Raw genomic sequence first — 14945 nt, 5'->3', positions numbered from 1 at the left:
AATACAAGCATCGTATACAAACTGTACTCTGACTCCTTAAGAGTCATGATTTTAGTGTTTCATGAACATAGTGAGTCAAAGAATGACCACTCCTAGCAGAGACTTGTAGATCACCTGGAGCCAGTGGGCTTGGCGACGTGAATGAAGCACCCATGACCAGCTCGGAAACCAGGTTGCATAGCGGAGAAGGTGTGGTGGGATTGGAAATGGTCAGTAATCTGTTTGTTAACTTGGCTTTCGAAGACCTTAGAAAGGCAGGGTAGGATAGATATAGGTCTGTAGCAGTTTGGGTGTAGAGTGTCTCCCCTTTTGAAAAACACACAGAACAGTATCTTCACCAGCCTCACACAAACACACAGAACAGTATCCTCACCACCCTCACACAGAACAGTATCCTCACCGCCCATGTTCGACCAGCAGGTGTCCAAATATTTCTGGTCATGTAGTGTAGGTCTGTGGCAGTGGTGTCAAGTTAGGTGTGTGTGTGTGTGTGTATTGAAGTGTCTGCTTCCGTCCTGCTATTTGTTACGCTACACTGGCTAACCTGTCATGACTGTAGTTTTGTCTGAGCTCACTGGGGATCTTGTCATGCGTGTAGGCATAGGTACACACCTACACACACACTCACCTGATCTCTCTTTCTCTCTCACACACACACACACACACACACACACACACACACACACTCACCTGATCTCTCTCTCTCTCACACACACACACACACACACACATACACACACACACACACACACTCACCTGATCTCTCTTTCTCTCTCACACACCCACACACACACACACACCCACACACACACTCACCTGATCTCTCTCTCACACACACACACACCTCCTGCCACTCCTCTGACATGGTGGTATATCGTTGACAATGACAAGCTCCCAACAGCATCCAGTCCCTGACAGGAGAATATAGTCATTGTATTAGATTGGTTGCCTGCTGACGGCTTTGCACATCGGACAGGAGAGACTTGACAGTCCCACTCCTCAACACTGGTGTTACACTGCTTCAGGAGACTTCATCTGCTCTCCTTCTAGTGGCTGTAAGGAGATCCTGCGTCCCAAATTGCACCATATTCCCTGTATAGTGTACTACTTTTGTCCAGAGCCCTGGGACCTGGTCAAAAGTAGTACACTATATAGAGAATAGGGTGTCATTTGGGACTCAGTGATATGTTTCGTGGTTAAGGGAGGACAAGGGAGTGGCTGAATTACAAGGATCACTGGGCTCAGAGCTGAGGCGACAGTGACAGTTTTGTGGTTGAAATGAAAAACGTTATGTGGGATGAGGTTAGGACTCTTTCACATCGTCATACCACAATATGTTTCATATTTATTATTTATTTGATATATAATTTCAACTGCCTTCTTTTTTATAATGAGAACAAAGAACAAAACATAGTTTCACTAGTGTCTAAGTATTAACAGCTGAAACACATTCTCTACCTCTCTCCATGTAAGGGGCTTGACTATTTCTGCCTGGAATGAAACATTTCATGTATCATTCTGAATGTGTTAAGCCTGTATTTGTGTGTCCTCTCCAGAGCACAGTAGTCGTGGAGAAGTCCATCCAGGACCTGATGACTCTGATGCAGGACCTGAGTGCCTACTCCAACCAGTTCCTGGAGATGGTCTGTGACAAGCTGAAGGAGTATAAGGAGGTCTGCAACACCTCGTACAGGTAAGAGTTAGACTGACTCAGGACCAGCTGAACGAGAACAAGGAGGTCTGCAACACCTCGTACAGGTAAGAGTTAGACTGACTCAGGACCAGCTGAACGAGAACAAGAAGGTCTGCAACACCTCGTACAGGTAAGAGTTAGACTGACTCAGGACCAGCTGAACGAGAACAAGGAGGTCTGCAACACCTCGTACAGGTAAGAGTTAGACTGACTCAGGACCAGCTGAACGAGAACAAGAAGGTCTGCAACACCTCGTACAGGTAAGAGTTAGACTGACTCAGGACCAGCTGAAGGAGTACAAGGAGGTCTGCAACACCTCGTACAGGTAAGAGTTAGACTGACTCAGGACCAGCTGAACGAGAACAAGGAGGTCTGCAACACCTCGTACAGGTAAGAGTTAGACTGACTCAGGACCAGCTGAACGAGAACAAGGAGGTCTGCAACACCTCGTACAGGTAAGAGTTAGACTGACTCAGGACCAGCTGAAGGAGTACAAGGAGGTCTGCAACACCTCGTACAGGTAAGAGTTAGACTGACTCAGGACCAGCTGAACGAGAACAAGGAGGTCTGCAACACCTCGTACAGGTAAGAGTTAGACTGACTCAGGACCAGCTGAAGGAGTACAAGGAGGTCTGCAACACCTCGTACAGGTAAGAGTTAGACTGACTCAGGACCAGCTGAACGAGAACAAGGAGGTCTGCAACACCTCGTACAGGTAAGAGTTAGACTGACTCAGGACCAGCTGAAGGAGTACAAGGAGGTCGGCAACACCTCGTACAGGTAAGAGTTAGACTGACTCAGGACCAGCTGAACGAGAACAAGGAGGTCTGCAACACCTCGTACAGGTAAGAGTTAGACTGACTCAGGACCAGCTGAACGAGAACAAGGAGGTCTGCAACACCTCGTACAGGTAAGAGTTAGACTGACTCAAGACCAGCTGAAGGAGTACAAGGAGGTCTTGTACTGAGGAAAGTGGTTCCTCTCTTCCTTGCTAGAAGGTATAGAAACACAAATGTCATTTCACTCAATTTGTTCTGCTTGAGGGTATATTGTGCTTCAGCAGTGCTCTCTCTCTCTGACACACGCTCACACCTCTGCTGTGCTTGTCTTCATCTGGCTGAACCCCAGAGAGATTTAGGCTGACCTCTGTACAGATGGAGACCCAGCGCTCTGCCTCCCCTCCTCTACCCCTCCATCCTCTAGCCCTCCATCCTCTAGCCCTCCATCCTCTACCCCTCCATCCTCTACCCCTCCATCCTCTACCCCTCTATCCTCTACCCCTCCATCCTTTACCCCTCCACCCCTCTACCTTTCCTCTACCCCTCCATCCTCTACCCCTCCATTCTCTACCCCTCCATTCTCTACCCCTCCATCCTCTAACCCTCCATTCTCTACCCCTCCATCCTCTACCCCTCCACCCCTCTACCTTTCCTCTACCTCTCCTCTACCCCTCCATCCTCTACCCCTCCATCCTCTACCCCTCCATTCTCTACCCCTCCATCCTCTACCCCTCCATTCTCTACCCCTCCATCCTCTACCCCTCCATTCTCTACCCCTCCTCTACCCCTCCACCCCTCTACCTTTCCTCTACCCCTCCATCCTCTACCTCTCCTCTACCCCTCCATCCTCCACCCCTCCACCCCTCTACCTTTCCTCTACCCCTCTGTCCTCTACCCCTCTGTCCTCTACCCCTCCATCCTCTACCCCTCCATCCTCTACCCCTCCATCCTCTACCTCTCCTCTACCCCATCATCCTCTACCTCTCCTCTACCCCTCTGTCCTCTACCCCTCCATCCTCTACCTCTCCATCCTCTACCTCTCCTCTACCCCTCCACCCTCTACCTCTCCCCTACCCCTCCATCCTCTACCTCTCCTCTACCCCTCCATCCTCTACCTCTCCTCTACCCCTCCACCCTCTACCTCTCCCCTACCCCTCCATCCTCTACCTCTCCTCTACCCCTCCATCCTCTACCTCTCCTCTACCCCTCCATCCTCTACCTCTCCTCTACCCCTCCATCCTCTACCCCTCCACCCTCTACCTCTCCTCTACCCCTCCATCCTCTACCTCTCCTCTACCCCTCCATCCTCTACCTCTCCTCTACCCCTCCATTCTCTACCCCTCCATCCTCTAACCCTCCATTCTCTACCCCTCCATCCTCTACCCCTCCACCCCTCTACCTTTCCTCTACCTCTCCTCTACCCCTCCATCCTCTACCCCTCCATCCTCTACCCCTCCATTCTCTACCCCTCCATCCTCTACCCCTCCATTCTCTACCCCTCCCCTACCCCTCCACCCCTCTACCTTTCCTCTACCCCTCCATCCTCTACCTCTCCTCTACCCCTCCATCCTCCACCCCTCCACCCCTCTACCTTTCCTCTACCCCTCTGTCCTCTACCCCTCTGTCCTCTACCCCTCTGTCCTCTACCCCTCCATCCTCTACCCCTCCATCCTCTACCTCTCCTCTACCCCATCATCCTCTACCCCTCCATCCTCTACCTCTCCTCTACCCCTCCGTCCTCTACCCCTCCATCCTCTACCTCTCCATCCTCTACCTCTCCTCTACCCCTCCACCCTCTACCTCTCCCCTACCCCTCCATCCTCTACCTCTCCTCTACCCCTCCATCCTCTACCTCTCCTCTACCCCTCCATCCTCTACCTCTCCTCTACCCCTCCATCCTCTACCCCTCCACCCTCTACCTCTCCTCTACCCCTCCATCCTCTACCTCTCCTCTACCCCTCCATCCTCTACCTTTCCTCTACCCCTCCATCCTCTACCTCTCATCCTCTACCTCTCCTCTACCCCTCCATCCTCTACCTCTCCTCTACCCCTCCATCCTCTACCTCTCCTCTACCCCTCCATCCTCTACCCCTCCATCCTCTACCACTCCTCTACCTCTCCATCCTCTACCTCTCCTCTACCCCTCCATCCTCTACCTCTCATCCTCTACCTCTCCTCTACCCCTCCATCCTCTACCTCTCCTCTACCCCTCCATCCTCTACCTCTCCTCTACCCCTCCATCCTCTACCCCTCCATCCTCTACCTCTCCTCTACCTCTCCATCCTCTACCTCTCCTCTACCCCTCCATCCTCTACCTCTCCTCTACCCCTCCATCCTCTACCTATCCTCTACCCCTCTACCTCTCCTCTCACCTGACCAGGTGTTACTCCCTCTATGGGTGTGTAAACACTGTGCCTCAGCTGCCTGCTGTGTGTCTATGGGTGGTTCTGTGGACTCAAGCACTGATCCAGCTAAGCAGTTATCCTCATGCAGGCAATCTGTCCTCATCCACCCTCATGCTATGCTGTCTGTCTGTACTGTACAGTTCATGATCTCTCTCTGTCCTGTGTGTCCCAGGGGCATAGTCCAGTGTGAGGAGAAGCTGACCATCAGTGCGTCGTGGTCTAAGGACGAGGACATCAGCCGACTGCTCCAGTCTCTCCCCAACTGGGCTAACATGGCCCAGCCCAGACAGCTCCGACAGAAGAGAGAGGATGAGGAGGACTTTACCAGGTCACACAGAACAGTATCCTCACCACCCTCACACAAACACACAGAACAGTATCCTCACCACCCTCACACAAACACACAGAACGGTATCCTTACCACCCCTCCACCCTAACACAAACACACAGAACAGTATCCTCACCACCCTCACACAAACACACAGAACAGTATCCTCACCACCCTCACACAAACACACAGAACAGTATCCTCACCACCCTAACACAAACACACAGAACAGTATCCTCACCACCCTCACACAAACACACAGAACACTATCCTCACCACCCAAACACAAACACAAGGAACAGTATCCTCACCACCCTCACACAAACACACAGAACGGTATCCTTACCACCCCTCCACCCTAACACAAACACACAGAACAGTATCCTCACCACCCTCACACAAACACACAGAACGGTATCCTTACCACCCCTCCACCCTAACACAAACACACAGAACAATATCCTCACCACCCTCACACAAACACACAGAACAGTATCCTCACCACCCTAACACAAACACACAGAACACTATCCTCACCACCCAAACACAAACACAAGGAACAGTATCCTCACCACCCTCACACAAATACACAGAACAGTATCCTCACCACCCAAACACAAACACACAGAACAGTATCCTCACCACCCAAACACAATCACACAGAACAGTATCCTCATCACCCTCATACAAACACACAGAACAGTATCCTCACCACCCTCACACAAACACACAGAACGGTATCCTTACCACCCCTCCACCCTAACACAAACACACAGAACAATATCCTCACCACCCTCACACAAACACACAGAACAGTATCCTCACCACCCTAACACAAACACACAGAACAATATCCTCACCACCCTCACACAAACACACAGAACACTATCCTCACCACCCAAACACAAACACACAGAACAGTATCCTCACCGCCCTCACACAAACACACAGAACAGTATCCTCACCACCCAAACACAATCACACAGAACAGTATCCTCATCACCCTCCTACAAACACACAGAACAGTATCCTCACCACCCTCACACAAACACACAGAACGGTATCCTTACCACCCCTCCACCCTAACACAAACACACAGAACAATATCCTCACCACCCTCACACAAACACACAGAACAGTATCCTCACCACCCTAACACAAACACACAGAACAATATCCTCACCACCCTCACACAAACACACAGAACACTATCCTCACCACCCAAACACAAACACACAGAACAGTATCCTCACCGCCCTCACACAAACACACAGAACAGTATCCTCACCACCCCTCCACCCTAACACAAACACACAGAACAATATCCTCACCACCCTAACACAAACACACAGAACAGTATCCTCACCACCCTAACACAAACACACAGAACAGTATCCTCACCACCCTCGCACAAACACACAGAACAGTATCCTCACCACCCTCACACAAACACACAGAACAGTATCCTCACCACCCTCACACAAACACACAGAACGGTATCCTTACCATTCCGCCACCCTAACACAAACACACAGAACAATATCCTCACCACCCTCACACAAACACACAGAACAGTATCCTCACCACCCTAACACAAACACACAGAACAGTATCCTCACCACCCTCACACAAACACACAGAACAGTATCCTCACCACCCCTCCACCCTAACACAAACACACAGAACAATATCCTCACCACCCTAACACAAACACACAGAACAGTATCCTCACCACCCTCACACAAACACACAGAACAGTATCCTCACCACCCAAACACACAGAACAGTATTCTCACCACCCCTCCACCCTAACACAAACACACAGAACAGTATTCTCACCACCCTCACACAAACACACAGAACGGTATCCTCACCACCCTCACACAAACACACAGAACAGTATCCTCACCACCCAAACACAAACACACAGAACAGTATCCTCACCACCCTCACACAAACACACAGAACGGTATCCTCACCACCCCTCCACCCTAACACAAACACACAGAACAGTATCCTCACCACCCTAACACAAACACACAGAACAATATCCTCACCACCCTCACACAAACACACAGAACAGTATCCTCACCGCCCCCCCACCCTAACATAAACACACAGAACAGTATCCGCACCACCCTAACACAAACACACAGAACAGTATCCTCGCCACCCTAACACAAACACACAGAACAATATCCTCACCACCCCCCCACCCTAACATAAACACACAGAACAATATCCTCACCACCCTCACACAAACACACAGAACAGTATCCTCACCACCCTAACACAAACACACAGAACAATATCCTCACCACCCTCACACAAACACACAGAACACTATCCTCACCACCCAAACACAAACACACAGAACAGTATCCTCACCGCCCTCACACAAACACACAGAACAGTATCCTCACCACCCCTCCACCCTAACACAAACACACAGAACAATATCCTCACCACCCTAACACAAACACACAGAACAGTATCCTCACCACCCTAACACAAACACACAGAACAGTATCCTCACCACCCTCGCACAAACACACAGAACAGTATCCTCACCACCCTCACACAAACACACAGAACAGTATCCTCACCACCCTCACACAAACACACAGAACGGTATCCTTACCATTCCGCCACCCTAACACAAACACACAGAACAATATCCTCACCACCCTCACACAAACACACAGAACAGTATCCTCACCACCCTAACACAAACACACAGAACAGTATCCTCACCACCCTCACACAAACACACAGAACAGTATCCTCACCACCCCTCCACCCTAACACAAACACACAGAACAATATCCTCACCACCCTAACACAAACACACAGAACAGTATCCTCACCACCCTCACACAAACACACAGAACAGTATCCTCACCACCCAAACACATAGAACAGTATTCTCACCACCCCTCCACCCTAACACAAACACACAGAACAGTATTCTCACCACCCTCACACAAACACACAGAACGGTATCCTCACCACCCTCACACAAACACACAGAACAGTATCCTCACCACCCAAACACAAACACACAGAACAGTATCCTCACCACCCTCACACAAACACACAGAACGGTATCCTCACCACCCCTCCACCCTAACACAAACACACAGAACAGTATCCTCACCACCCTAACACAAACACACAGAACAATATCCTCACCACCCTCACACAAACACACAGAACAGTATCCTCACCGCCCCCCCACCCTAACATAAACACACAGAACAGTATCCGCACCACCCTAACACAAACACACAGAACAGTATCCTCGCCACCCTAACACAAACACACAGAACAATATCCTCACCACCCCCCCACCCTAACATAAACACACAGAACAGTATCCTCACCACCCTCACACAAACACACATAACAGTATCCTCACTGCCCCCCCACCCTAACATAAACACACAGAACAGTATCCGCACCACCCTAACACAAACACACAGAACAGTATTCCCACCACCCTAACACAAACACACAGAACAGTATCCGCACCACCCTAACACAAACACACAGAACAGTATCCTCACCGCCACCCCCCCCCACCCTAACATAAACACACAGAACAGTATCCTCACTGCCCCCCCACCCTAACATAAACACACAGAACAGTATCCTCACCACCCTAACACAAACACACAGAACAGTATCCTCACCGCCCTAACATAAACACACAGAACAGTATCCTCACCACCCTAACATAAACACACAGAACAGTATCCTCACCACCCTAACATAAACACACAGAACAGTATCCTCACCGCCCCCCCCCCACCCTAACATAAACACACAGAACAGTATTCCCACCACCCTAACATAAACACACAGAACAGTATCCTCACCGCCCCCCCACCCTAACATAAACACACAGAACAGTATCCTCACGACCCTAACATAAACACACAGAACAGTATCCTCACCGCCCCCCCCCCCCCCCCACCCCTAACATAAACACACAGAACAGTATCCTCACTCCCTCCAGCCCTTCATCAACATGCTGTGGTTGAACAAGACAGACATGTACAGGAAGTAGTGATTGCTCCATAAGGATGTAACATTATTTATCTGAAGGAAGGAGGGATCCAAATAATTTGGGAGGAGAAGGTGGGTCATTCTTATTGACAGAGCTTTCAATGTGTGCTCTCTTCAGGAAGGATGCTCATTGGCCTGGAATTGTAAATAAATCAATGAATGGGTGATGGATTTAAATGCAAGGAGAATCTTTTAGACTTTTTTAATTTGAGTCACAACCACAGACATTTTCAACATTCTTTGGAGGGATTAGAGGCTCCACGTCTGGCAACCCAGCGCTCCTTTTGATCACGCTCCAATAATAAGGGCCCTGCTTGGAACAAGTCATTCAGTTCTTCCTGATCTCTTTCATTCTCTGTTTTCTCTCTCTCTCGCTCTCTGTCATTCTCTGTTTTCTCTCGCTCTCTTTCATTCTGTTTTCTCTCTCTCACTCTTTCATTCTCTGTTTTCTCTCTCGCTCTCTCTCTCCCTCTCTCTCCCTCTCTCTCCCTCTCTCTCTCTCTCTCTCTCTCTGTCTCTCTCTCTCTCTCTCTCTCTCTGTCTCTCTCTCTCTCTCTCTCTTTCTCTTTTTCTCTTTCGAGTTTTGATATTGAAGTGAATTCACCAAGGCTGCTGGTCAGTAGTCACGCAAAAAAATGAGGATATTCTTTGCTGTCTTCTCCTCAAGGCTGTGTTCTTGTCATGTGCCTGCTAACATGTGTGAAGTCTGAAACGTCGCATTGCCTTAAAATATAGCTCTCTCTCGCTCTTTCTTTCTTTCTCTCACACACACACACACACACACACACACACACACACACACACACACACACACACGCGCATGCACTCTCAGTTGAGTATTTTTCTCTCTCTCCCTCCTCTTTCTACCCACCCAGCCTTTACTATGACGTCTCTCTCCCCTTCCCTCTCTATCTGCTCCTGCTCCAGTTACTAGCTAGCCATTGGGCCTGTGGTGACTGAACTAAGTTAGTCAGTCAGTCCTAAATCACAGTGAAGGTCATTACTGGAAGCCCAAGGCCTCATTGAGATGCATGCTGGAGTTGATGTGACTGGTCTGTCTGTCCGTCCAGGGTCCAACTCCACACGGTGCCAGCCATCCTCTGTGCAGGGGACCGTGGGATTGTTATTATAGTCCCCTCCCCCCTAATCCTCCTCACCCCCCAATAAATGTCCTTCTCCTTTTCACTAGCCTCCTGCCTTCCACTACTGTCCTCTCCTTGATTCTAGGGAATCCTTATCTGGAGCTGTTGACAGGTTTTAAGCCGCTACTCTTAATGCACGACCCATATCCAGAAGAGAAACCCTTCTCTCTCTACCCTGGTCCCAGAGCTTCTCATCTCCTATATCCAGAAGAGAAACCCTTATCTCTCTACCCTGGTCCCAGATCTCCCCATCTCCTATATCCAGAAGAGAAACCCTTCTCTCTCTACCCTGGTCCCAGAGCTTCCCATCTCCTATATCCAGAAGAGAAACCCTTCTCTCTCTACCCTGGTCCCAGAGCTTCCCATCTCCTATATCCAGAAGAGAAACCCTCTCTCTCTACCCTGGTCCCAGAGCTTCCCATCTCCTATATCCAGAAGATAACCCCATCTCTCTCTACCCTGGTCCCAGAGCTTCCCATCTCCAGTTGTCATTATGAAGCCAAACAATGACCAACAGATTTGGAAAGACGGTACAAACAGATCTGGGACCAGGCTAACCCTTGTTTGAAGATCAGGCAGTTAGTTCAAACAGATCTGGGACCAGGCTAACCCTTGTTTGAAGATCAGGCAGTTAGTTCAAACAGATCTGGGACCAGGCTAACCCTTGTTTGAAGATCAGACCGTTAGTTCAAACAGATCTGGGACCAGGCTAACCCTTGTTTGAATATCAGACGGTTAGTTCTAACTACTCTCATGACCATTTTAGAACCTGTCTAAAACAGTCACATTGACTGATTTTGTCTAATACAACTTTTTTTGTTTCCTCTCTCCTCCTCCATTTCCTCTCTCCTCCTCCTCCATTTCCTCTCTCCTCCTCCTCCATTTCCTCTCTCCTCCTCAATTTCCTCTCTCCTCCTCCATTTCCTCTCTCCTCCTCCATTTCCTCTCTCCTCCTCCATTTCCTCTCTCCTCCATTTCCTCTCTCTTCCTCCATCTCCTCCTCATCTCCTCCTCCATCTCCTCTCTCCTCCTCCATTTCCTCTCTCCTCCTCCATTTCCTCTCTCCTCCTCCATTTCCTCTCTCCTCCTCCATTTCCTCGCTCCTCCTCCATCTCCTCTCTCCTCCTCTATCTCCTCTCTCCTCCTCCATCTCCTCTCTCCTCCTCCATCTCCTCTCTCCTCCTCCATCTCCTCTCTCCTCCTCCATTTCCTCTCTCCTCCTCCATTCCCACCGATCCAGGGCGGCGTTTGCCAAGGAGTCAGAGGTGCTGACGGGTAACCTGGGTGACAAGCTGATCCCGCAGAACGAGATCCTGCGTGACGTGAGCGACCTGAAGGCCCTTGCCAACCTGCAGGAGAGCATGGAGTGGCTGGCCTCCAGACTCAAAGGCTTCTTCATCAACCTGCCCCACGCTGCCAGTGAGTATACACGCACACGCGCAGAGGCAGGCATACATACATACACACCTTATGGCTTCCATTCATGCAGGGTTGGTGGGGTGTGCGTGGGGAGGGGTGAGGTGTGTGTGTGTGGACTGAAGGGCTGCTTGTTCAACACCTGTCCCACACAGCCAATGAATGAACAGTATACAACACAAGGAGGTTCCATAATGCTAACATGGACTGTGTAACGTTTTGTTCTAGATACTGCCACTAGTATACACATCCACTCCCAATGCTATGTATATGTACACACACTGTAGTCTGACACCTTAACAGGCATGATTAGTAGCAGTAGTTATTTATTCTCTGTCACACACACACACACACACACACACACACACACACACACACACACAGCAGTAGTTTTCCTCTCTGTCATTAAGAGTTTGTCTGAGTGAATTACCACCGTCTAATTAGAGCCAGGTAGGAGGGCCTCCAGAAACAAACACCACTTTATACACACTCTAATTAGCCCTGGAAGTGTGTGGTTTGTTTCAGAACTGTCAAAGACCTTTTACTCACCGTCTTTACAGAGACCTCATTTATCAGTGAAAATGTGTGTGTGTTCCATTGTCATCAGCAGGCTGAGGATGTTTCTGATCTTGTAGTCCAACTCTTATGGTGGTGTGTCCATACAGATAGAATATCATTCTAATTGTGCCATCCTTCAATATGTAATCACAACCTTGATGGTGATGCTCAGACCACACCCAGAAGGGTTCAGAACACACACACACACACACACACACACACACACACACACACACACACACACACTTGTAGAAAGGACACAGCCCATCTTAAACTCAGTGTTGTGATCACCTGTTCCAGAGCATGAAAGTCACAGTTCTTCCTCTGTTGCATCCCATTTCACCTCCTTCATTTTACACCTATAAAAGTTCCTATTTCCTCTGTGAACTTCCCCTTTCTGGACGACTTAAATGAGGGATTTTCTTTCCATTGTTTTTTTGGGGGGGGTGGAAGAGGAGACAGTCGGAGCGCTGTTCCTTCCTCCTCGGCAGCTCAGATAAGAATTCAATAAGAGAACGGGCGGCGAACGTGGCATAATTATCATTAATTCTGCCGAGTGGCATTAATGGAGTGTGTTTTATCATGGGGGGACAGCCACAGTATTGTTCATTATTTAGTGTTTGCCTTGGTTGATGGGGCTCGGCGCGACACGGCGGAGGGGGAGAAAAACCTCCCTTCTTATCTCTCCGTTTCCCCCTTCTTCCCTAAATTGGATTTCATATTACAGAGGTAGTCAGGTATGGACAAGTCATTTTCCTTCTCTTGTCTTCCTCGACTCGTACACGTTTTCTTCTCTCTCTCCGCGGCGTGATGGCCGTGCTAGATGAAGGAGTCTTTCAGTCGGGCCGGCTGTCCTCTGGAGTGTGGCGAGGTCCTGTAGCACCCATGTTCCTCCACGGTAGCGGAACGAATGAACGACCTTGAGACAGACAGGACCAGAGTCATAGAGTTTAGTCATTGAGGTTTCTACCAAAAGCATTAGGATGCATAGTGTTTCCATGAAACCACATCACCTGATTGATTTAATGTATTGGATAATTAACCATCAACATTACATATATTAAACACCAAGCTTATTTCCGTTGTTGTCCTCCGCATTCTCTGATGGTGCTGTTTCAGGCAGGAAGTGTGGGACTGCGGTGTCATTGTCCTTCCTGTGTGTTTCAGTTGGAGCGTTGTTTAAGAGAGGAGGGCAGAGCACTATGGAGTGATATTAGTGCCAACAGATGTATTCTGAATGAAATCATATTAAGACCCAGTAACAGGGGACCGGCGTAAGCGGAGTCAATGTGTGATCTGTGAACCTTCATATTCAGCTGGTACAGTACGCTGATGCTCTGCTATACTGGCTACATTATAGCTGACTGTTAATCTATAAGCCAAGTTATTTACAGAACCCACAACGGCCCCCCCCAAAGGAATGGCGCTACGGTCTAAGGCACTGCATCTCAGTGCTAGAGGCGTCACTACAGACCCCGGTTCGATTCCAGGCTGTATCACAACCGATCGTGATTGGGTGATTGGGCACAATTGGCCCAGTGTTGTCTGGGTTTGGCCGGGGTAGGCCGTCATTGTAAATAACAATTTGTTCTTAACTGACTTGCCTAGTTAAATAAAGGTAAAATAAATAATGTAAAAGGACAATGCTAGGATAATGCCCAGCCTCGTATGCAGGAGGTAGATTGACCCAGAGAAATCAGTCTAAGATGGACATTTCCTATCATCACCTCCCAATGTCTGTGGCTGGGCTGCATCTGTAAATCAAACACACACACACACACAGAGAGAGAGACACAGGGATAAGGCAGGGAGAAGATTAGCATGATAAATACACACTGTCTCTGTTAAAACGCAGCTGAATCTTAATTTAATCTTAATTTGATTAAACAATCGTGTGTGCATGGTGTGTGTGTTTGATATGACAGAGAGACAGCGGTCATCCGGTGTGTGTGTGTACTCCAATGGTGATTGGCCGTGAGGGTGGCAGGGGCGAGGGTCTTATCGCCCATCTGGGCGCCGCTCTGGACGCCTAATCCTCTCAGACAATATTTACCTGAGGTGACACACATATAACACACACAATGCACACACACAACACACACACACTGAGGGCACCTGCCAATGTGATGGCCGCTTTCTGATGGGAACAGCTGTGTGTAAAAACTGGATCTGTGGGCATGTCTATCTAGCTATATGTCTGTCTGTCTGTCTAGCTATCTGTCTGTCTAGCTGTCTGTCTGTCTGTCTGTCTGTCTGTCTGTCTGTCTGTCTGGCTGGCTGGCTGGCTGGCTATCTGTCTGTCTAGCTGTCTGTCTGTCTGTCTGTCTGTCTGTCTAGCTATCTGTCTGTCTAGCTATCTGTCTGTCTAGCTATCTGTTTGTCTAGCTATCTGTCTGTCTAGCTGTCTGTCTGTCTGTCTAGCTGTCTGTCTGTCTGTCTGTCTGTCTAGCTATCTGTCTGTCTAGCTATCTGTCTGTCTAGCTATCTGTCTGTCTAGCTATCTGTTTGTCTAGCTATCTGTCTGTCTAGCTGTCTGTCTGTCTGTCTGTCTGTCTG

At 49.2% G+C, this 14945-nt stretch overlaps 1 protein-coding gene across 1 annotated transcript in view; it reads left to right on the top strand.

Moving 5' to 3' along the window:
* Nucleotides 1-14945, top strand: part of LOC110513021 (exocyst complex component 4-like) — a 241406-nt gene that overhangs the window by 165874 nt on the left and 60587 nt on the right. Inside the window, exons 12-14 of the mRNA XM_036945079.1 lie at nt 1557-1693; nt 5050-5205; nt 11656-11834. Of these exons, the coding sequence (XP_036800974.1) occupies nt 1557-1693; nt 5050-5205; nt 11656-11834 (472 nt within the window). The remainder of the gene's footprint in view (nt 1-1556; nt 1694-5049; nt 5206-11655; nt 11835-14945) is intronic.

This window comes from Oncorhynchus mykiss, chromosome 15 (genome assembly GCF_013265735.2).
Source record: "Oncorhynchus mykiss isolate Arlee chromosome 15, USDA_OmykA_1.1, whole genome shotgun sequence".
In the NCBI taxonomy this organism is placed as follows: Eukaryota; Metazoa; Chordata; class Actinopteri; order Salmoniformes; family Salmonidae; genus Oncorhynchus; species Oncorhynchus mykiss.
The sequence above is the reverse complement of the archived record's forward strand: the minus strand, read 5'-3'. Positions and strand labels throughout refer to the sequence as shown.